The 20,982-nt window shown below is 46.6% G+C and overlaps 1 protein-coding gene and 1 pseudogene across 1 annotated transcript in view; both read left to right on the forward strand.

Moving 5' to 3' along the window:
- Window positions 1–20,982, forward strand: part of LOC124620340 (15-hydroxyprostaglandin dehydrogenase [NAD(+)]-like) — a 185,887-nt gene that overhangs the window by 144,877 nt on the left and 20,028 nt on the right. Inside the window, exon 7 of the mRNA XM_047147014.1 lies at window positions 19,248–19,369. Within this exon, the coding sequence (XP_047002970.1) occupies window positions 19,248–19,369 (122 nt within the window). The remainder of the gene's footprint in view (window positions 1–19,247; window positions 19,370–20,982) is intronic.
- LOC124620469 lies at window positions 13,616–13,733 on the forward strand (annotated as a pseudogene).

A 20,982-nucleotide genomic window follows, 5' to 3' on the forward strand; every position in this document is an offset into this window, starting at 1 on the left:
AATTTCTTCACCAAAGACGAAGCAAGTATTCCAGAATTCGGATCAAGAACAGCTGCCAAATGAGTCACTTAGTAGATATACTCAGAGTAGTGAAGCAGCTTAAATCGCTTAATAAAAGTAAGTCTTCTGGTCCGAAATGTGTACCGGTTAGATTCCTTTCAGAGTATGCTGGTGCAATAGCTTCGTACTTGACAGTCAAATACGACAGCTCGATCGACTGACGATCCGTACTCAAAGAGTGAAAAGAATCACAGGTCACACCAATATTCAAGATAGGTAGTAGGAGTAATCCACTAAATTACAGGCCCACACCATTAATGTCGATATGTAAAAAGATTTTCGAACATATATTGTGTTCGAACATTATGAATTACCTCTAAGAAAATGGTCTATTGACACAAAGTCAACACGAATTTAGAAATCGTCGTCCTTGTGAAAAGCAGCTAGCTCTTTACTCACAACAGAGTGTTGAATGTTATTGACAACGGATTTAAAATTGATTCCGTATTTCTCGATTTCCAGAAGGCTTATAACACCGTATCCCGCAAGCGGCTTGTAGTGAAATTGCGTGCTTATGGAATATCGCCTCAGTTATGCGAGTGGATCCATGATTTCCTGTAAGAGAGGTCGCAGTTCGTAATAACTGATGGAAAGTCGTCGAGTAAAACAGAAGTGATTCCTGGCGTTACCGAAGGTAGTGTTATATTAACTCTGCTGTTCGTTAGCTTTATAAACTATTTCGGAGACCATCTGAGCAGCCATAGTAGGTTTTTTGCGGATGATGGTGTCGTTTTCTGGTCTAGAAAGGTCATCAGAATATCAAAACGAATTGCAAAACTATTTATAAAATTGGTTCTAAATAACGAAAGAAGTGAGGTCATCCACGTGAGTGCTGAAAGTAACTTCGGTTACACGATAAATCAGCCAAATATAAAGGCCGTAAATTCAACTAAATACCTAGCAATTACAACTATGAACAACGTAAATTGGCAAGAACACATAGAAAATGCTGTGGACGTACGTCGTCCGCGGTGTATCTGGCCTTCGTTAGTGACCTGGTGACTGAAGTCGGTGGTGCTCCCACGATGTGTGCACATCACACAAGCCTCCGCCCTTGCATCTTCTCGGCGACTGGAGCCACACATCACCTAATTGTCGAATCGTTGTGGTGTTGATGTGGCTGAGCACGGAAATGCCAAGTGATGTTCTCAGTCCCCGCATTCCCATGGTATGTAGCGAGTACTCAGCACTTCTAGGCGCGGGCCGACTAGCGGTACCGTATAATGCAGCTGGAGCCACTACTGAGCGGTATAGCTTTGATTTTAGATGGATAGGCGTTCCTTATCTCACAGAATATCTGTGATGTCTCTGGATCTAATTAGGTAGTTTCTCAAACTGGCGTCAGGAACATATACTATTAGCATGTCCCTTAGTGCCGTACAAACACATGACAGGTAATATTCAGGATTTTCACATTTAAATCTACAATCTATGATTATATCGTGGGGCACAACAATCCGTACCTTAGAAGTTTGATGTGCTTTCCTGTATGCTCTGTAAAATACGTGGCATGCCACCGCTAAGAGGAGTGTACTCTCGAAATACTGTGACAGCTTTTAAACTTTGACAGCTTAATGTGCTTGCATTCTCTGGTACCACGCGCCGCGAAATTTGAATCCGCGCCAGACGTCATGGACGTCGAAGACCCCTAGAGGTCTCTGCACCGTCGCGCCGTAAGCTGTGGCGGCGCGCGCCTCCTGGCCCGCTTTTAGTGTGGGGGCGCCACAGTGGAACACGTGGTCCCAGCGGCCAATAGCGGCGCCCCCGAGAGCGTAATTAAGCGCCGGCCACTCGCACATCAAGTCCCCCTACCTTTTATAAATCCCTCCAAATCCTTGAACGCCATACTCTCCGCCTCGCCTATCGCATCCGTCTCCCCTCCCCCACGCGGATCCTGTATGATCTCATCCCCTTCCCCCACCTCCTCCTTTTCCTTGAAAGGATACGGATCCTGTACACCTCCCATAAACTTGATCCTCCTCACCCGCTCGTATCCCCGATCCTCTCCCGTCCCCGCCCGCTGCCGCGCCTGTATTCCCATGTCCCGCCCGGTCTCCATCTCTCCACCCTCCTTACCCTCTCCCAAGGTGGCTTCCGCCAGCTCCCTCTCCCTGATGATGTCCTCGTCCCCTCCATCTACCCCTCCTATCAACTTTGACCCTGCCCCGCCCCCCACTTCCGGTGTCCTTTCCTTTCGGCACCCTCCCTCCCTTCTCTTATCTTCCCTTCTTTTTCCTTTTCCCAGTCCTCTCCCTCCCCCCTCTTCCCCCGGGCCTCCTCTCCCCCTTCCTCCCTCCCCCCTATCTCCCCTGCCCGTGGCATCTCTACTCTCCCCTCTCGCTCTCCCACTCCCCTTCCTCCTCCTCCTCTCTTGGCAGGTCCCCGGACTCGCACACGCAAAGTGAACATTCGCGCCGGAGATCATCGCCATCTGTGTCTCGTGTGTGTGACGTCGTTTAGTGTTTTTGGTGTCCGCCGTCCCACTACTACATTCACTTGTGCCGTCGGATTCGTCAGTGTTCTGTGCGCCGTGCCAACGTGTTTTCAGTGTTGTCATCGTCACGTGGGAACAACTCCGTGTTTTTTGTGTCTCTGTGACCTCTCTCTTTTGCCCGTCACTTTGCTTCATTATCATGCTCCGTTTCTTCTACTATTGTAAACGCTATGGCTGAAGAGCGGCGTAGTGTGCCGCTGCCAGCCTACCTGATTTTGTACAGGCTTTAAAATAACAATAAAGTAAAAAAAAAAAAAAGCACATCAAGTTAATTCCCGTCGCTCCGCAATCTTCCTCTCCCTGGACCTCGAACGTGCATATGACCGCGTATGGCATTCCAGTCTCCTCTTCAAGCTCCAAACCTTCGCCCTTCCCATTAACTACGTCCGTCTGATCGGGTCCTTTCTCTCCCGCCGTCCTTCCTATGTCACCATCCATAACACAAATTCCTACACCTTTTTCCCCTCTGTCGGTGTGCCCCAAGGCTCCGTCCTCTCCCCCCTTCTGTACCTTTTGTACATGGCGGACATGCCGCCGCCGTCAGCCCCCATCCACCATCTCCAGTTTGCCGATGACACCGCCTTCCCTGCCCTTGCCCCCACCCTACAGCGCTCCCAACACCTTCTCCAATCCCATCTCGACCGGTTCACCGCTTGGTGCAACCAGTGGTTGCTCAAGGTCAATCCCTCCAAAACCCAGGCGATCATTGTAGGCAAAACCACCCCTTCCTTCCGCGTCCTTGATTTCTATCTCACCATCTATGGCCGTCCTATCGCCCTCACTCCCACCCTTAACTACCTTGGCGTCACCCTCGACCGTTGCCTCTCCTGGACTCCCCACCTCCGGCCAATCCAAGCCAAGGCACGCTCCCGCCTCAGTCTCCTCAAGCTCCTCTCTGGCCGTATGTGGGGTCTGGACCCCTCCACCATCCTCCACACCTATAAGTCCCTCATCCGCCCTATCCTTTGTTATGCCCATCCGGCTTGGATCTCCGCCCCCCCTACCTTTTATAAATCCCTCCAAATCCTTGAACGTCATGCTCTCCGCCTCGCCTATCGCATCCGTCTCCACTCCCCCACGCGGATCCTGTACAATCTCATCCCCTTCCCCCACCTCCTCCTTTTCCTTGAAAGGATACGGATCCTGTACACCTCCCGCAAACTCGATCCTCCTCACCCGCTCGTCTCCCCGATCCTCTCCCACCCCCGCCCGCTGCCGCGCCTGTATTCCCATGTCCCACGCGGTCTCCATCTCTCCACCCTCCTTACCCTCTCCCAAGGTGGCTTCCGCCAGCTCCCCCTCCCTGATGATGTCCTCCTCCCCTCCATCTACCCCTCCTATCAACTTTGACCCTGCCCCACCCCCCACTTCCGGTGTCCATTCCTTTGGGCACCCTCCCTCCCTTCTCTTCCCTTCCCTTCTCTTTCCTTTTCCCACGTCCCCTCCCTCCACCCCTCTTCCCCCGGGTTTCCCCTCCCCCTTCCTCCCTCCCCCCTTTCTCCCCTGCCCGTGGCATCTCTGCTCTCCCCTCTCGCTCTCCCATTTCCCTTCCTCCTCCTCCTCTCTTGGCAGGTCCCCGGACTCGCACACGCATAGTGAACATTCGCGCGCCGGAGATCATCGACGTCAGTATCTCGTGTGTGTGCTTCGTTTTGTGTTTCGTGCAGTTACTACTCCACTGTTCACATGTGCCATCGCCGTTCTCCGTGTTTTGTGCGCCGTGTCCACAAGTGTTAGTGTTTTTATCGTCCAACGTGAACAGCATCATGTTCATTGTTTTTTTGTATCTCCTTTTTTTGCCCGCCGTTTTTTGTATTGTCTGTATCACCTCTATGTCATGTTATTGTTCCACTTAAGGCTGAAGAGCAGCGTAATGTGCTGCTGCCAGCCCGCCTGTATAGGTGATTAAAATTACAATAAAGGAAAAAAAAGCACATCAAGTCAGTCTAGTCTCGCTTACGTCGGTTTGCACCTCGCTTTGCGCTGGACTGCTTACTTCCTGGTTCGTGTACGAGTTTGTTTCTTTGTGACTCTGTTGTTCAGTCTTGTCGTATTCGTTCTGTCCTCCGTTGGTCGTGTCCGTCCTCTTGCGTTGTGTTGTTGTTCGCGGGCCTCTCCGCGGGTCCCGCCGCGCCTTCCGTCACTTCAACCCCGCGACCGCCCTGGTCGCAGCTACAACACATTCTTGTTCAGAAACAAAAAGTCTCTTTGCGTTACTTCACTTCCTGTTATGCGCATTGTGAAATGCTGCTCCATCTAGGCGACGTAATTTATCACTTTTCTACCTCTGTTCAAACGCGTACGCGTAGAATGCCTACATCATTCTCCTTACTTCTTCTTATCTATCTCCTTTTTCGGCCAGTTTTCTTCAGCAGCCTTTTCTGCTAGTTCCTGGTAAACAGCAAAAGTTGTACTACTTGCATCATCATGTCGATCTGTTGCGTTATCTGAAAATATATTGAGCACAGAGACCTGTTATTTCATTTTTTCTTCATGCAAAAATTTGGTTAGCCATTTTACTTTTCGAACAGGCCAGCCAGCAAAGTTTTAAAATTATGCACAAATTATTTAAAATTTTCTAATACACTAAATTGTCTCGATAATGAGGTTTTATAAACCACTGGTCCTTCAGTTCTTTTCACACACTTTTCTAAGTCCACTGTATTTCATCAGTGAGGCAGTGGTACTTTCACCTCATCGACAATCGTTGTGGCTACTGTGACTTCTGCACTTTGACACCATCCGATGAGATGCCTCCCACATGTGCACGAATACAGAGACGCTACTCCTAACAAACATCATCAGGCATTCATCCACATGAATATTACAGCTAGTGAAACAATTACAAGGTCTAAGGGCAAACACTCACTTATTCGGTATCATAAATACCCAGATTTACCAGCTGGACCCGTATGAAATGAGCGTTTTTTGTGAAAATGAAACACTTATTTTGAATTAAAAAGTAAAAAAATTTTATTCAAAGTACTGACCATTGATTTCTATACATTTTGACCACCTTTCTGGCAATTTGTGGACACCACGCCAATAGAAATGTTCGTCTTTTGAAGCAAACCAATCAGACAGCCAATTTTCGACTTCTTCGTAGGAATCGAAGTGTTCCTCAGCCAATGCGTGTCCCATTGATGAAAACAAATGAAGTCTGGTGAATACGGCGGGTGGGGTAGCAGCTCCCAGCCAAGTGTTTTGATTGTATCCTGAATCAGTTTTGCTTTGTGTGCAGGTGCATTGTCGTGTAAAAAAATTACTTTGCCATGTCTTCTGGCCCATTCTGGTCTTTTTTCGATCAATGCATAGTTCAAATTGATCATTTGTTGTCTGTAGCGATTAGTAGTCACAGTTGCACCGGGTTTTAGAAGCTAATGATACCACACCTTTCTGATCCCACCAAACACAGAGCATTGTCTTCTTGCCGAATCGATCTGGTTTTGCAGTCGATGTTGATAGTTGTCCCGGATTAACCCATGATTTTTCCCGTTTAGGATTCTTAAAATAAATCTATTTCTCATCGCCAGTAACAATTCGATGCAAAATTGATTTTCTTTCATGCCTTTGAAGCAAAATTTGACAAATGGTTTTTCGGTTTTCCATCTGTCTTTCATTCAATTCATGTGGCACCCATTTTCCACGCTTTTGGATCTTTCCCACAGCTTTCAAATGGTCAGAAATTTTTTGTTGTGCAACATTTAGCATCGCTGCAATTTGCTTCTGACTCAAAGCATCATCTTAATCCAATATTGCTTGCAATTCGGCGTCTTCGAACTTTTTTGGTGGTCTTCCACGTTCTTCATTTCTTACATCAAAATCATTATTTCTGAACCGTTGAAACAATCTTTTGCATGTTGCTTCTGATAGAGCATGAGCACCATATGCCTCGACAAGCATTCGATGCGACTCTGCAGCACATTTTTTCAAATGAAAACAACAAATTAATGCTTTCCGCAAATCATCACTTTCTGGTACAAAATTCGACATTGTTCCGAGACTCGATGTATACTAAATATCTTTGACAGATGTCATACCAACCAAACAAACAAATATTAAGGCTCATTCACAACAAATGTTCCCTATCGACACATTTGTATCTCAACGCTCATTTCATACCGGTACACCTGGTTTAGTGATCATTTTACAAATAGTCTTAGGCCGCAGCAGTTTCTCGTTCAGTCCATATCAGTGAATACGACTATCTCCTTCCCCACGTAAACACTGCTCCGTGGCGACGTCTTACGTTGTGCTGGGGGGCCAATTCCACGTAAGACTCGTCGTCGCCCAGCGAACAAGTCTATGCTCCTCGAGAATGACAAGCGATGGAACTTCTGAGCCCGACGGATCTGGTACTGCCTGTAAAACCACGGAACGCAGCTGGCATCCTGGTTCGCGCACTGATGTGAACCTGCGCACTCCTTTCTCTACCTGATTGCTGACGTACAAAACAGCTACGACCTCTGTGACTGGCTGATATGATTGCTTGCACTCTAGCTCCGCCTGGCGATTAGGCTGCCCTGAGCAACCTGCGTCGCTAGAGGGAACGCTACACTGCAGTGGAGCTGCGACCACAGATGTAAGCCTGACAATAGCAGGAAAGGCGAATATAAGAAGGAGGAATCTGTTAATAATATAAATTTAAATGTTAGCGAGCTTTTTTTCTAAATATCAAGTTGAGACAACAAGAGGATAGAAGCTTCTAAAATCTGCCGTTACAGAAGAATGTCGAATAACATAATTCGAATAACTAATGAGGAGGCACAGAACTGTATTGGGGAAGAAGAAAATTTACGGCACGATTTGACGAAAAGAAAGGATTAATTGGTAGGTTACACGCCAAGGGATATAGGAATTGTGAATTTGGTAATTCAAGGGATAGGGGGAGGGGCGGGGGAGGGGGGGGGGGGTAGAGGGAGACAAGAAAGTGATTACAGCAAGTTGGTGCAAATGGATGCAGGTTTCAGTAGTCATGCCGAGATGAAAACACAATCGTTGATTAGAATAACGAGGAGAGGCCTTCTACATCTACATGGATACTCCGCAAATCACACTTAAGTGCTTGGACGAGGGTTCATCGAACCATCTTCAGAATAACTCTCTATTATTCCACTCTTGAGCATCGCGCAGAAAAAACACCCATATCTTTTCGTGCGAGCTCTGATTTCCCTTATTTTATTGTGATAGTCGTTTCTCCCTACATAGATCGCCGTCAACAAAGTATTTTCGCATTCGGAGGAAAAAGATAGTGGCTAAAATTTCGTGAGAAGATTCGTCGCAATGGAAAACGCCTTTCTTTTTATAGTGTCCTTCCCAAATCCTGTATCATCTCAGAGACACTCTCTCCCCTATTTCGCGTTAATACAAAACGCGCTGCTCTTCTTTCAACTTTCTCGGAGTAGTCCGTCGATCCTGTCTGGTAAGGATCCCAGAGCGCGCAGCAGTACTCCGGAAGAGGACGGACAAGCGTAGTGTAGGCGGTATCTTTAGTAGATCTGTTACATTTTCTAAGTGTCCTGCCAGTATAATGCAGTCTCTGGTTCGGATTCCCCACAACATTTTTCGTGTGTTCCTTCCAATTTAAGTTGTTCGTTATTGTAATCCCAAGATATTTAGTTGACTTTACGGCTTTTAGATTTAAATGATTTATCGTGTAACCGAACTTTAACGGGCTCCTTTTAGCACTCCTGTGGATGACCTCACACTTTTCATTATTTAGTGTCAATTACCAATTTTTACACGATACAGGTATCTTTTCTAAATCGATTCTGCAACTTGTTTTGACCTTCTGATGTCTTTACTAGCCCATACACGACAGCATAATCTGTAAACAACCTAAGGCGGCTGCTCACATTGTCTCCTACATTATTTATGTAGATAAGGAACATCAGAGGGCCTATAACACTACCTTGGTGAACACCAGGAATCACTTCAGTTTCATTCGATGACGTTCCGCCAGTCACTACGTTCTGTGACATCTCTGACAGGAAGTCACGAATCCACTCATATAACTGATACGGTATTCGATAAGCACGCAATTTCACTACAAGCTGGTTGTATGGTACAGTGTTAAAAGCCTTCTGGAAATCTAGAAATACGGAATCAATTTGAAATTCCTATCTGTAACTTGATCTTGTGGCATTGTTCCTGCAAATGGTAACAGAAAATTTAGTGTTCCACTAATATTTCGTGTGGATTGTATTTCTACTCAGTATATTCCGCTGGAAATTGATAAGCAACTGTATTCTCCACAACTATTACGTGTCATGTTACACACTGATAAGCCCAAAGCCAAAGCTTTGACCTCTGCCCACAGCGACGTTGGAGGCCACATGGTGACGTGATGAGCTATGAAAAGTATGTAAGCGCAGGAGAGATGGATGGGGGATCACCCTACCGGAAATATGGGCAGGAAATTGGAAAATTCACTGAGATAAACGACTTTGTCAAAGGACAGATTATTCATTCATTTCATTTCCGTGTCCGGTCAGCATTTCCAAAACATAGCAGCTGCAATAGCTTTGTCATTTCCTTCGTAAACCTTGTATTGTGCAAGGATTGTTTAGGAGGGGGCATAAAAGCAGGTGGCTCGGATCTTCTTCAGCCCCGCAGTCGCAAGAGGTGTCTACACATGCTGGAAGGATTCCCCATTTCTTCAGATTGGTCTTGCATCGGGTGACGCCCTCTCTTAGGCGGTTGAGGGACCTCCACACAGAGTATTGTAGGTTTTCGCCAGGATCTAGTTCTTCTTTTGGTGATACGTCTACGGACAGTGAGCTATCCGTGTTGCAAGACGAATTGCCTCTGTTGCTCCCTCCAGTGCCGGAGTCCTAGCGAGGAAACTCTTGCGGGATTTAAGGCGGGATCTTGCTGCCTGATGACCATACAGAGGATGTCGGTGGTCATTCTCCTGCTTTGTTCTCTCATTGTCTGCAACAGTGGCCCTCCGAATACTGGGTGGGGCAACTCCAACAATCGGATACAATTTGTGGACTGGTGTTGGCTTCAAGCATCCTGAGATGATCCTTGCAGCATCGCTGACCTCAATATTGACTTGCTTAGCATGAGGTGAAGCGTTCCACACTGGAGCAGCGTACTCAGGGGCTGATACAAAAAGCGCAAGTGCAGAAGTCCTCGGGAGGTGCAGGTTGGCTCCCCAGCTGCTGCCAATCAGCTTCTTAAGTATCCCATTGCGAGCAACGGTTTTCTGTTTCACGTTTAGACATTGCTGCCTGTACGTCAGAGCCGTGTCCAGTGAGACACCTGGGTAGACTGGTGTCGGGCAATGGTCCAGTTGCTCTCCTCGCCATGTGATGTCCAGCTATTGCTGCGCTTCCCTGTTTCGTAAGTGGAAGGCGCTCGCTTCAGTTTTACTGGGATTGGGCTTCAGGTGGTTGGCATCATACTGCTTGGAGAATTCATCCACTGCTAGAGACAGTTTCCCCTCTACTTCTTTAAAGGTTGGCCCCTGAACAGCTGCTGCTGTGTCATCGGCATAGATGAAGAGCCTAGTTCAAAATCAAATCGCTCTGAGCACTATGGGACTAAACTTCTGAGGTCATCAGTCCCCTAGAACTTAGAACTACTTAAACTTAACTAACCTAAGGACATCACAAACATCCATGCCTGAAGCAGGATTCGAACCTGCGTCCGTAGCGGTCGCGCGGTTCCAGACTGTAGCGCCTAGAACCGCTCGGCCCTCCGGCCGGCAAGAGCCTAGTACTTGCTGCTATTGGATGATCATTTCTGTAGTGAAAACCTGTAGTGAAACATGGAATCTTACTACAGATTATTATTACCTGTGAACGAGTATCTCGAAAACGGCGAATCTGGTAGAATGTTCAAGTGCTACTGTCGTGAACACCTTCGGAAAGAGATAGAAGGACTGTGAAACTACCACTAGGCGCTAAATGGTTGGACGTCCACGATTCTTCACAGAACGAGGCGTTCGGAGGCGTGTCTGCTATGTAAAGTATGATAAATGGCGATTTGTGGCATATCTTCCGAAAGAGCACAACGCTGGTGCACGCACAAGTGTCTGAGAGCACACAGTTCATCGTACATTGTTGAACATGTAGCTCCGCAGCAGACCACTCCTATGTGTTCACATGTTGACCCAACGATATGGTCAATTACGACAGCAGCATCGTAAATCGACCGTGAATCAATGAAAGTGTGTGACCTCTTCGGGTGAATCACATTTTTGCTACACCAGGTGGATGATCCTCTCCGCAAACGCCGTCATCGAGGTGAACAGCGGCTCGAGGCGTGCAGCGCAGCCTGGTGGGAGCACTACTGTGCTGCGGGAGACATCCTCCTGCGCTTGTAGGGGACCTGTGGTCGTAATCGAAGACATGCTGACACTGCGAACCACCTGCAACCCTTCGTGCTTAAAGTCTAGTCCTCCCTGACGGCGATATCATCTTTCAGCAGTATAAGCGTCCGTGTCTCGGAGCCAGAACTGTGCTACAGTGGTTTGGGGAGCGTTGTAGTGAACTCACGTTGATGTCTCAACGACCAAATTCGCCCGATGTAAATCCTGTGGAACCCACGTGGGTTGTTATCGGGCGCCACGCACCTCGAAAAACCTACCAACAAACTGTCGAATCCTTGATAAATAGAATCAGTGATGAATTTCCTTGCAAAGACGGACAAACAAGCTATTAAGCAGGTAGCTTGCAAACAGTAGTCTGCGGCTGCGGTCTAATGCATTTGTGACTAGTAATTGTTTAACGAACACGTGAACTTACAGATTATGTTGTTTTACGATGTTTGAATACGTGTGCTCGCACTGTGTAACAACGCCACACGAGTGTATTTAACAGTACTGACAACGAGATGCAAATGTGTCAGCTTACATTACGTTGACGTGGTTTAAAGCCTTAATATCAGCACTTGATAATGGCTTCAGGCTGAAATTGTAATAGTGTAATAAAAACCTATAATCGTCACTGGCGGAAAGATGACGTCCTTCAAAAAAATTTTATGACTGAGAATCCCAGCTACAACAAGTTTATTTATTAAGCACGTGGTTCTAATGTTTTGGCTCATCATTGTGCATGTATCTGTCGCTGATAATTTAGTTAACTGCAGCACGATCGTATCTGCGATGATACAGAAACAGTCAGTTTGCCAAATATAACATATTTTCTCGATGAAATTGGACAATATGCAGACCGTTCACGTGCCTGTTTTTAAATCTCTCTCTCTCTCTCTCTCTCCCTCACACACACACACACACACACACACACACACACACACACACACACACACACACACGCACGCACGCACGCACAATCTTCGTACACACAAAATAATACACATTCGGAAATTTTCCTATGGAGCTAAACAAGTTATGAAGGATATGAGATCCTAGTATATGTTTGAAGTTACATTTACATCATGTTGCTATGTACTGCACTCCTTTCTATGCCGCACAAAGGCTGATTGTAGGATACTGTAAGTCATTTTTTTTCTTCCAGTACTATTTTATGAAAGCTACTGTAATTGCGATTCATTTTTGGCAAGAAAGCTACATAAAGAGTTAAGTTCACTATGAGGCTGCTATCAATATACAAAACTGCTGAGCCTTTCGTAGCCACTTGATGACGTACTATCGACCGGAGTGGCCGTGCGGTTCTAGGCGCTACAGTCTGGAGCCGACCGATCGCTACGGTCGCAGGTTCGAATCCTGCCTCAGCATGGATGTGTGTGATGTCCTTAGGTTAGTTAGGTTTAATTAGTTCTAAGTTCTAGGCGACTGATGACCTCAGGAGTTAAGTCGCATAGTGCCCAGAGCCATTTTGATGACGTACTGTCTGTTGGGTTTCGTCTCCCGATCTTCGCCCGACGTTTGTTTAACGACCGTCAAAGAAACGTAGGCTGTTGTCAGTACGTCTATTTGTTTAAATAGCCGCGTAACAGTTGTTCCAGGCTCCACATAGTATCCTTATTGCATGAGTCTGTGGTACAAGCACTTTCTTCCTCAATGACGAGTGACACTAGAAAATGATGGTGTAAGACATGTCAACGTTTAGACATTTTCATCTCCAAACTCTGATATTATCCATAACACACAAGTTGCAGAGCTCAAAAATTTAAGATCTGAAACACGTGAATACCAGTTAAGGTTCATACTAATAAAACCTTAAGGATTTAGAATATTCTGTTTCGTTGCTGCCTTACGTTCATGAATTATTTCTAATCACGTGGACAGGCCTTGTACAGCCAAGAACTGCATGCATGGCTTTTTTAAATCTATGTTTAGTAACAGTCAGTTTGCGCAGAACTAGATATTAATTTTCAAGAAAATTTTATTTATATTTGCAGTTGCTGAATTTAAAATTTTGTGACATGCGTTTTTAAATGCTTTACACCAGTCACAGAGACTACCAGTCGTCAGTATTTTGTCATTTAAATTTTTGTATAACCTGATTCGTGAATTTAAAAGCGGCATATTCTGTGGTGAGGCTCTTTTAGATCCAAACTGAGATAGCGTCCGTTATTTTAGGGTAGGAGTGTTATTGTTCCTGTGTACATATTCTCTGTCCCACTGCCGTCGAAAAACAGGTAAGCTGGAAGATTTGTTGGTAATTAGTAACACTTATTTTAATAGATATCGTGTAAGGGAATCTGGAAATCAGATAATCCAACTTATTAGGCTGTAATTGCTAAGCATTAAAAATGTAACCGAACATGTTCCACACACACACACACACACACACACACACGCACACACACACACACACACACACACTATATATAATTGAGAGAGAGAGAGAGAGAGAGAGAGAGAGAGAGAACATGAATTCGGCCATGTATTTGACTATTGCCATCAGGATTTAATTTTATTAGCTGCATTATTAATATGAGATATTATACAGGAGTTATCGATTTTTTAATTACTTTCCTTGAAACACAATAGTAGTTTCTGTAAAAAGAAATCATTCTTACTTCTCTGTTCCTTCTAACCATTTCACATAATTTACTTTTCTTTGTGCAGTGCATATCGACTCCTTTTGTAATCAATTTCTTTTTCCATGTCTTATGAGTGTCAGAGGCAACGGCCTTGCCGCAGTGGATACACCGGTTCCCGTCAGATCACCGAAGTTAAGCGCTGTCGGGCGTGGCCGGCACTTGGATGGGTGACCATTCGGACCGCCATGTCCTGTTGCCATTTTTCGGGGTGCACTCAGCCTCCCGATGCCAATTGAGGAGCTACTCGACCGAATAGTAGCGGCTCCGGTCACAGAAAACCATCATCACGACCGGGAGAGCGGTGTGCTGACCACACGCCCCTCCTACCGGCATCCTCAGCCGAAGATGACACGGCGGTCGGATGGTCCCTTTGGGCCACTTGTGGCCTGAAGACGGAATGCATATTAGTGTCAGACTGTATTATTTTATTAGGAAAGCAGCTGATAGAAATTGATATATAAGTACAATGAAATTGGAGTTGATGCCTGCCACAATATACACGTCCGTCCCGTCAGCTTCATCTAAGAGTGTCTTGAAATTTTCTGTTGTCTCTCCATTGGTTATTCCAACTTCTTTTTACGTATGGCTAGTCGTGCATCATGTTCAAAGAGACAATTCTCACTGTGCGCAGCGCCGCTGCCTCTAGATGGTTTGGTCCTGTGTTTGTTTCCCGATCGGGTTGGAAGTTATCCTCGCTTGGAGACTGGGCGTTTGTGTTGTCGTAACCATTTCATTTCAAAGACGGGCAAGCTGCACCAGGCAGCCGATCTAGCCATGACTGATGGTGCTACATGATCATTTTGTTTTACAAACCCTGCTGTGTAAACACTTGTATCATTGACTGTTCAGCCACAAATACCGCGTTTAGTGTACTGCTTTACTATGTGATTCTGTTAGGTCTTGAGTGTTGAGTGACTTTCAAAATACTTTCTTTTATCTGAGTGTTTAAGAAAATTACTTTTGAAATATACAAATACCTGAGTCGAAACAAGGCCCCGGGAGTAGACAACATTCCATTGGAACTACTGCCGGCCTTGGGAGAGCCAGTCCTGACAAAACTCTACCATCTGGTCAGCAAGATGTATGAGACAGGCGAAATACCCTCAGACTTCAAGAAGAATGTAATAATTCCAATCCCAAAGAAAGCAGGTGTTGACAGATGTGAAAATTACCGAACAATCAGTTTAATAAGTCACAGCTGCAAAATACTAACGCGAATTCTTTACAGACGAATGGAAAAACTAGTAGAAGCCGACCTCGGTGAAGATCAGTTTGGATTCCGCAGAAATGTTGGAACACGTGAGGCAATACTGACCCTACGACTTATCTTAGAAAATAGATTAAGGAAAGGCAAACCTACAGCTCTAGCATTTGTACTTAGAGAAAGTTTTTGACAATGTTGACTGGAATACTGTCTTTCAAATTCTATAGGTGGCAGGGGTAAAATACAGGGAGCGAAAGGCTATTTACAATTTGTACAGAAACCAGACGGCAGTTATAAGAGTCGAGGGGCATGAAAGGGAAGCAGCGCTTGGGAAGGGAGTGAGACAGGGTTGTAGCCTCTCCCCGATGTTATTCAATCTGTATATTGAGCAAGCAGTAAAGGAAACAAAAGAAAAATTCAGAGTAGATATTAAAATCCATTGAGAAGAAATAAAAACGTGAAGGTTCGCTGATGACATTGTAATTCTGTCAGAGACAACAAAGGACTTGGAAGAGCAGCTGAATGGAATGGACAGCATAGGCTGGTCCACATAGAGGACGTTGCTGGACAGACTATGGCGTCTATGACGGTTAACCACACTTTGATTGACGAATCACTACTGCAGTCGGCATCTGGCCCAGAAAGCTCACTAGGAATGAACTGCCGTAGCACAGTCGAGGTGCCGGCTTAAATATTGTGTAGGAGCCAGGATGCAACCGGACCCTTTCGTGACCGTATGGTTGCACAGAGGCAAGTAGGTCCACAGGGCCAGTGACTTCTCGCTGCCGCCTGCTGGCCCAGCAGCTGTTCGAGAAGTTCCGGCTGTCGTCTTCCGGAGTGGCCCCTGCGGCTTTGCTGTAGAGGCCACCCGCTCGACACTGATGCGTGACTGGTTGCTATGTGAGGTGATGAACAGGTCCGACATAGCAAAAATATACGGGCTGAACGGAGAGTAAGGTCCGATCGGTCGCGAAATGGGAACCACAGTGAAAAACAAAAATTTTGTATTCGCAACAGTTAGTCACACCTTCCAGCTCCCTCTTTAAATTGTCGCCGCTCTGACTTAGACGTTGTGCAAACTCTCCAGTACCCTCGTCACAGAAAGCAGCCGTCTGTGCTTTCCGCCAATTCTCTACACTGGTCTGCCTTTCGTTGTTTGTGCCACAATGTTGTCTCCGTAGCCAGTGGTTCATGTGAGCAGAGATGAACATCGTAGGGAGCCAATTAAGAGCTGCAGTGTGGGTGATCAAACACTTCGCATCGAAAACGCTGCAGGAGCGTCTTCATTGCCCCTGCAGAATGAGGCTGAGAAGTGTCTTGAAGAAAGCGACGCATGACATTTATGTTACGTGGGCTGCATAGCTCCAGGCGAAACGTCTCACCAGATCCACATAGTTGGTGGGAGACACTGTAGTTTCAGGCATTTCTACGTGATCACTTTGCGCTCTGAACTGAAAAGAGCGACGTGAAGCCATCGACAGGCGCACTAGACACTGCCCAACACATCTGCGCGAAGCTCCACTGAATTTTCGCTGTGGTTTCCACTTCGCGCCAAATCGGACCTTACTTTCCGAATATATCTCGTATTTCTCTGCAGTTAAAATAATTTAACGAATGTGCTCTCGCTTAGCACATGACACGAATGAATTTCATACATCGTGTAGGTTAATAGTAACGTTGATTTATTTTAACTTCTCTCCTGGAATAAAGACCAAACTTGGATAAGCGGAGATACATACACTATGTGATCAAAGTATCCGGACACCTGGCTGAAAATGACTTAGAAGTCGTGGCGCCCTCCATCGGTAGTGCTCGAATTCAATTTGGTGTTGGCCCACGCTCAGCCTTGGTGACAGCTTCCACTCTAGCAGGCATACGTTCAATCAGGTGCTGGAAGGTTTCTTGGGGAATGTCAGCCCATTATTCACGGAGTGCTGCACTGAGCAGAGGTGTCGATGTGGGTCGGTGAGGCATGGAACGAAATCAGCTTTCCAAAACATCTCAAACGTGTTCTATAGGATAGGTCAGGACTCTGTGCAGGCCAGTCCGTTGCAGGGATGTTATTGTCGTGTAACCACTCCGTCACAGGCCGTGCATTATCGATCGTGTTCAAAGATACTATCGCCATCCCCGAATTGCTCTTCAACAGTGGGAAGCAAGAACCTGCTCAAAGCATCAATGTAGGCCTGTGCTGTGATAGTGCCACGCAAAAAATCAAGGGGTGCAAGTCCCTCCATGAAAAAACGACCACACCACAACATCACAGCCTCCGAATTTTACTGTTGGCACTACACATCCTGGCAGATGCTGCCCGGGCATTCACCATACCCACGCACTGCCATCGCATCGCCACATTCTGTACCATGATTCGTCAATCCACACAACCTTTTTTCACTCTTCAATCGTCCAATGTTTACGCTCCTTACACCAAGGAAGGCGTCGTTTGGCATTTACCGGCATGATGTGTGGCTTACGAGCAGCCGCTCGACCATGAAATCGAAGTTTTTTCACCTCTCGCCTAACTGTCATAGTACTTGCCGTGGATCACGATGCATTTTGGAATTTATGCGTGACGATCTGGATACATGGCCGCCTATGACACATTACGACCCTCTCCAACTGCCGGCGGAGTCTGTCAACAGACGAGGTCGGCCTGTACGCTTTTGTGATGTACGTGTCCCTTCACGTTTCCACTTCACTATCACATCGGGACAGGGACCTAGGTATATTTAGGAGTGTGCTAATCTTGCTTACAGACGTGTGACAAAAGTGACACACAATCACCTGACCACGTTCAAAGTCCGTGAGGTCCGCGGAGCGCGCCAGTCTGCTCTCTCACGATGTCTAATGACTACTGAGGTCGCTGATATGGAGTACCTGGCAGTAGGTGACAGCACAATGCACCTAATATGAAAACGTATGTTTTCAGGGGTGTGCAGATACTTTGATCACATAGTATATGAATCATTCGTATCACAACATCAAGGAAAAGTCAAGTATCAGAGTATTTTGTTTATACACTTGTGGCCATTAAAAATGCTACACCACGAAGATGGCGTGCTACAGACGCGAAATTTAACCAACAGGAAGACGATGCTATGATATGCAAATGATTAGCTTTTCAGAGGATTCACATAAGGTTGCCGCCGGTGGCGACACCTACAATGTGCTGACATGAGGAAAGTTTTCAACCGATTTCTCATACACAAACAGCAGTTGACCGGCGTTGCCTGGTTGAACGTTGTTGTGATGCCTCGTATAACGAGGAGAAATGCGTACCATCACGTTTCCGACCTTGACAAAGGTCGGATTGTAGCCCATCGCGATTGCTGTTTATCGTATCGCGACATTGTTGCTCGCGTTGGTCGAGATCCAACGACTGTTAGCAGAATGTGGACTCGGTGGGTTCAGGAGGGTAATACGGAACGCCGTGCTGGATCCCAATGGCCTCGTATCACTAGCAGTCGAGAACACAGGCATCTTATCCGCATGGCTGTAACGGATCATCCAGCCACGTCTCGATCCCTGAGTCAACAGATGGGGACGTTTGCAAGACAACAACCATATGCACGAAACAGTTCGACGACGTTTGCAGCAGCATGGACTGTCAGCTCGGAGACCATGGCTGCGTTTACCCTTGACGCTGCATCACAGAGAGGAGCGCCTGCGATGGTGTACTGAACGACGAACCTGGGAGCACGAATGGCAAAACGTCAGTTTTTCGGATGAATCCAGGTTCTCTTTACAGCATCGTGATGGTCGCATCGGTGTTTGGCGACATCGCGGTGAACGCACACTGGAAGCGTGTATTCGTCATCACCATACAGGCGTATCACCCGGCGTGTTGGTATGGGGTGCCATTGGTTACACGTCTCGGTCACCTCTTGTTCGCGCTGACGGCACTTTGAACAGTGGACGTTAGATTTAAGATGTGTTACGACCCGTGGCTCTACTCTTAATTCGATCCCTGCGAAACCCTACATTTCTGCAGGACAATGCACGACCGCATGTTGCAGGTCGTGTACGGGCCTTTCTGGATACAGAAAATGTTCGACTGCTGCCCTGGCCAGCACATTCTCCAGATCTCTCACCAACTGAAAACGTCTGGTCAATGGCGGCCGAGCAACTGGCACGCCACAATACGCCAGTCGCTACTCTTGATGAACTGCGGTATCGTGTTGAAGCTGCAAGAGCAGCTGTACCTGTACACGCCATCCAAGCTCTGTTTGACTCTATGCCCAGGCGTATCAAGGCCGTTATTACGGCCAGAGGTGGCTGTTCTAGGTACTGTGTTCTCAGGATCTATGCACCCAAATTGCGTGAAAATGTAATCACATGTCAGTTCCAGTATAATATATTTGTCCAATGAGTACCCGTTTGTCATCTGAGCTTCTTCTTGGTGTAGCAATTTGGCCAGTAGTGTATTTAGCGTGACGGACTGTCGAGGCGCGACTGCTGCCTGTCGCCGCTGACCCCTGCTCTGTATTGTGTGTGTGTGCGCGCGCGCAGGCCGGAGCACGTGGCCGCGGCCGCCCTCCACGTGCTGCGCGCCGCCCCCAACGGCTCGGTGTGGGTGGCGGAGGGCGGCGAGCCCGCCTACCAGCTGCGCTTCCCGCACCGCACGCAGCTGCGCGCGGCCGAGCGGCCGCCAGCCCCAGGGCCGGCGCCGACGCCGACGCCGCCGCCGCAGTAGCCGCCGTCTGCCGCCGTCTGCCGCCGTCGCCGCCGCCACTGCAGCGCCCAGTTCTCCAGAGATAACTTCCGCTCAGAGCGTCGAGTAGCATCTTAACGGATTAGAGGCAGATTGCACAACAAATTACGCAAAGCCTAGGTGATCTTGTCCCTTCAGTGGGCTGTCGTGTTCGCTTTCTAACAATACGGCGTGTCACTTCTACCTTGCAATCGTGCGAGCCGTTTGCAGTTTCGCGACACACACGTACCGCTAGAAGGGTGTCAGTACCTTAGGCAATTCCGCATCCTCATCTTTACTCCGACGCTTCTACCTTGCTGTCTATTCTACTACCGTCAATTAATTTACAAGGGGGCGACGTCACAAGCAGAATATAGCTTCAGTTGATCATTTCGATGAGAGTTTTTGCTTGCCTTGCAGGATCTCTCCGTTCCTGATGTTGCACAAAAGTTCTCAAACAAAAATAACGTAGTCTAATTTGCGTCTTAGAACTTAGATCTGTGCCACAAATAATTTTCCTTTCACACAAACGAAAGTTATTTTCAGTGTGATATCTAGACCAGAATTAATTACATATTCGATTACTCTCACTTGTAGACAGTTAAAAAATTATTGTCTCTGACAAAGGCGACAAAACTTTTAGAATGTGATTCTGTAAAGCCATGTAGTTACTGGTATGTTATTAATAAATATAACCAGAAAAAATTGAAAATTTTTCACTTCCATTTTAACCACTTATTTCCTGTACAACAGATTTCTGAACAGATGGTGTCACCTGTACAGATCAATCTCCTCGTCTAGGTAAGTAGAATAGTCTCTACGCTAAAAACGTACTGTCACCCAGACGGAATTGTATTCTAATCCGCAAGTATCTTCTCTGTATTAACGATTTGCTCATAACTGTACCTCAAATTTGTTACTCGTAAACATACTCTTCAAGTCACTAAAACTGAAAGCGTAACGTTGTTCCTCTTTCACATTTTGTTGCAAAATTCAGACATAAAGCCATGATCGACTGTTTTTCCTGTGAGTTATTCAAAGCCTGTGTACGACTTAGTGTACGTCTTTATCTTTTGAACATCCTATCCCAATCTTCGTGTATCCTCATACTCCTTTTAGCTTTACTTTGTGTGTTGTTTGAGTTAAGTGGTAATCTGTGTGGCTGTCCCCTTGTGTGTGTCCTCAGCTACGTGTTGGATAGGATGTCACGGATTCTGCTACTGCAATTACAATTCGTTACGAACTTATGAGTATCACCCTTTGGTGTAGAAGTCAAAGAAGCGCTAGGATCTGCAGATGCAGTATGCTGTAGTCAGCTACCTTAAGGAAGTCCAGCTCTCCTCTCCATAAAGATCGGACGGGGAGCGAGTGCGCTGACTGTGAAGGTGTGAAGTTGATTTTTGTGTGAGCTCCGAATGATCTCACGAATGTCGGTATTGTATATGAGAGTTCTAAGATAAATTTCACAGGAAATGCTTTCAGAAAGCTAAACGGGAGATTTGCTAATGTTAGAATTTTCAGCTAGGAAAGAAGGTCTCCGTCTCGATAATGTAG

The sequence above is a fragment of the Schistocerca americana genome, chromosome 6 (assembly GCF_021461395.2).
Source record: "Schistocerca americana isolate TAMUIC-IGC-003095 chromosome 6, iqSchAmer2.1, whole genome shotgun sequence".
NCBI classification, from domain to species: Eukaryota; Metazoa; Arthropoda; class Insecta; order Orthoptera; family Acrididae; genus Schistocerca; species Schistocerca americana.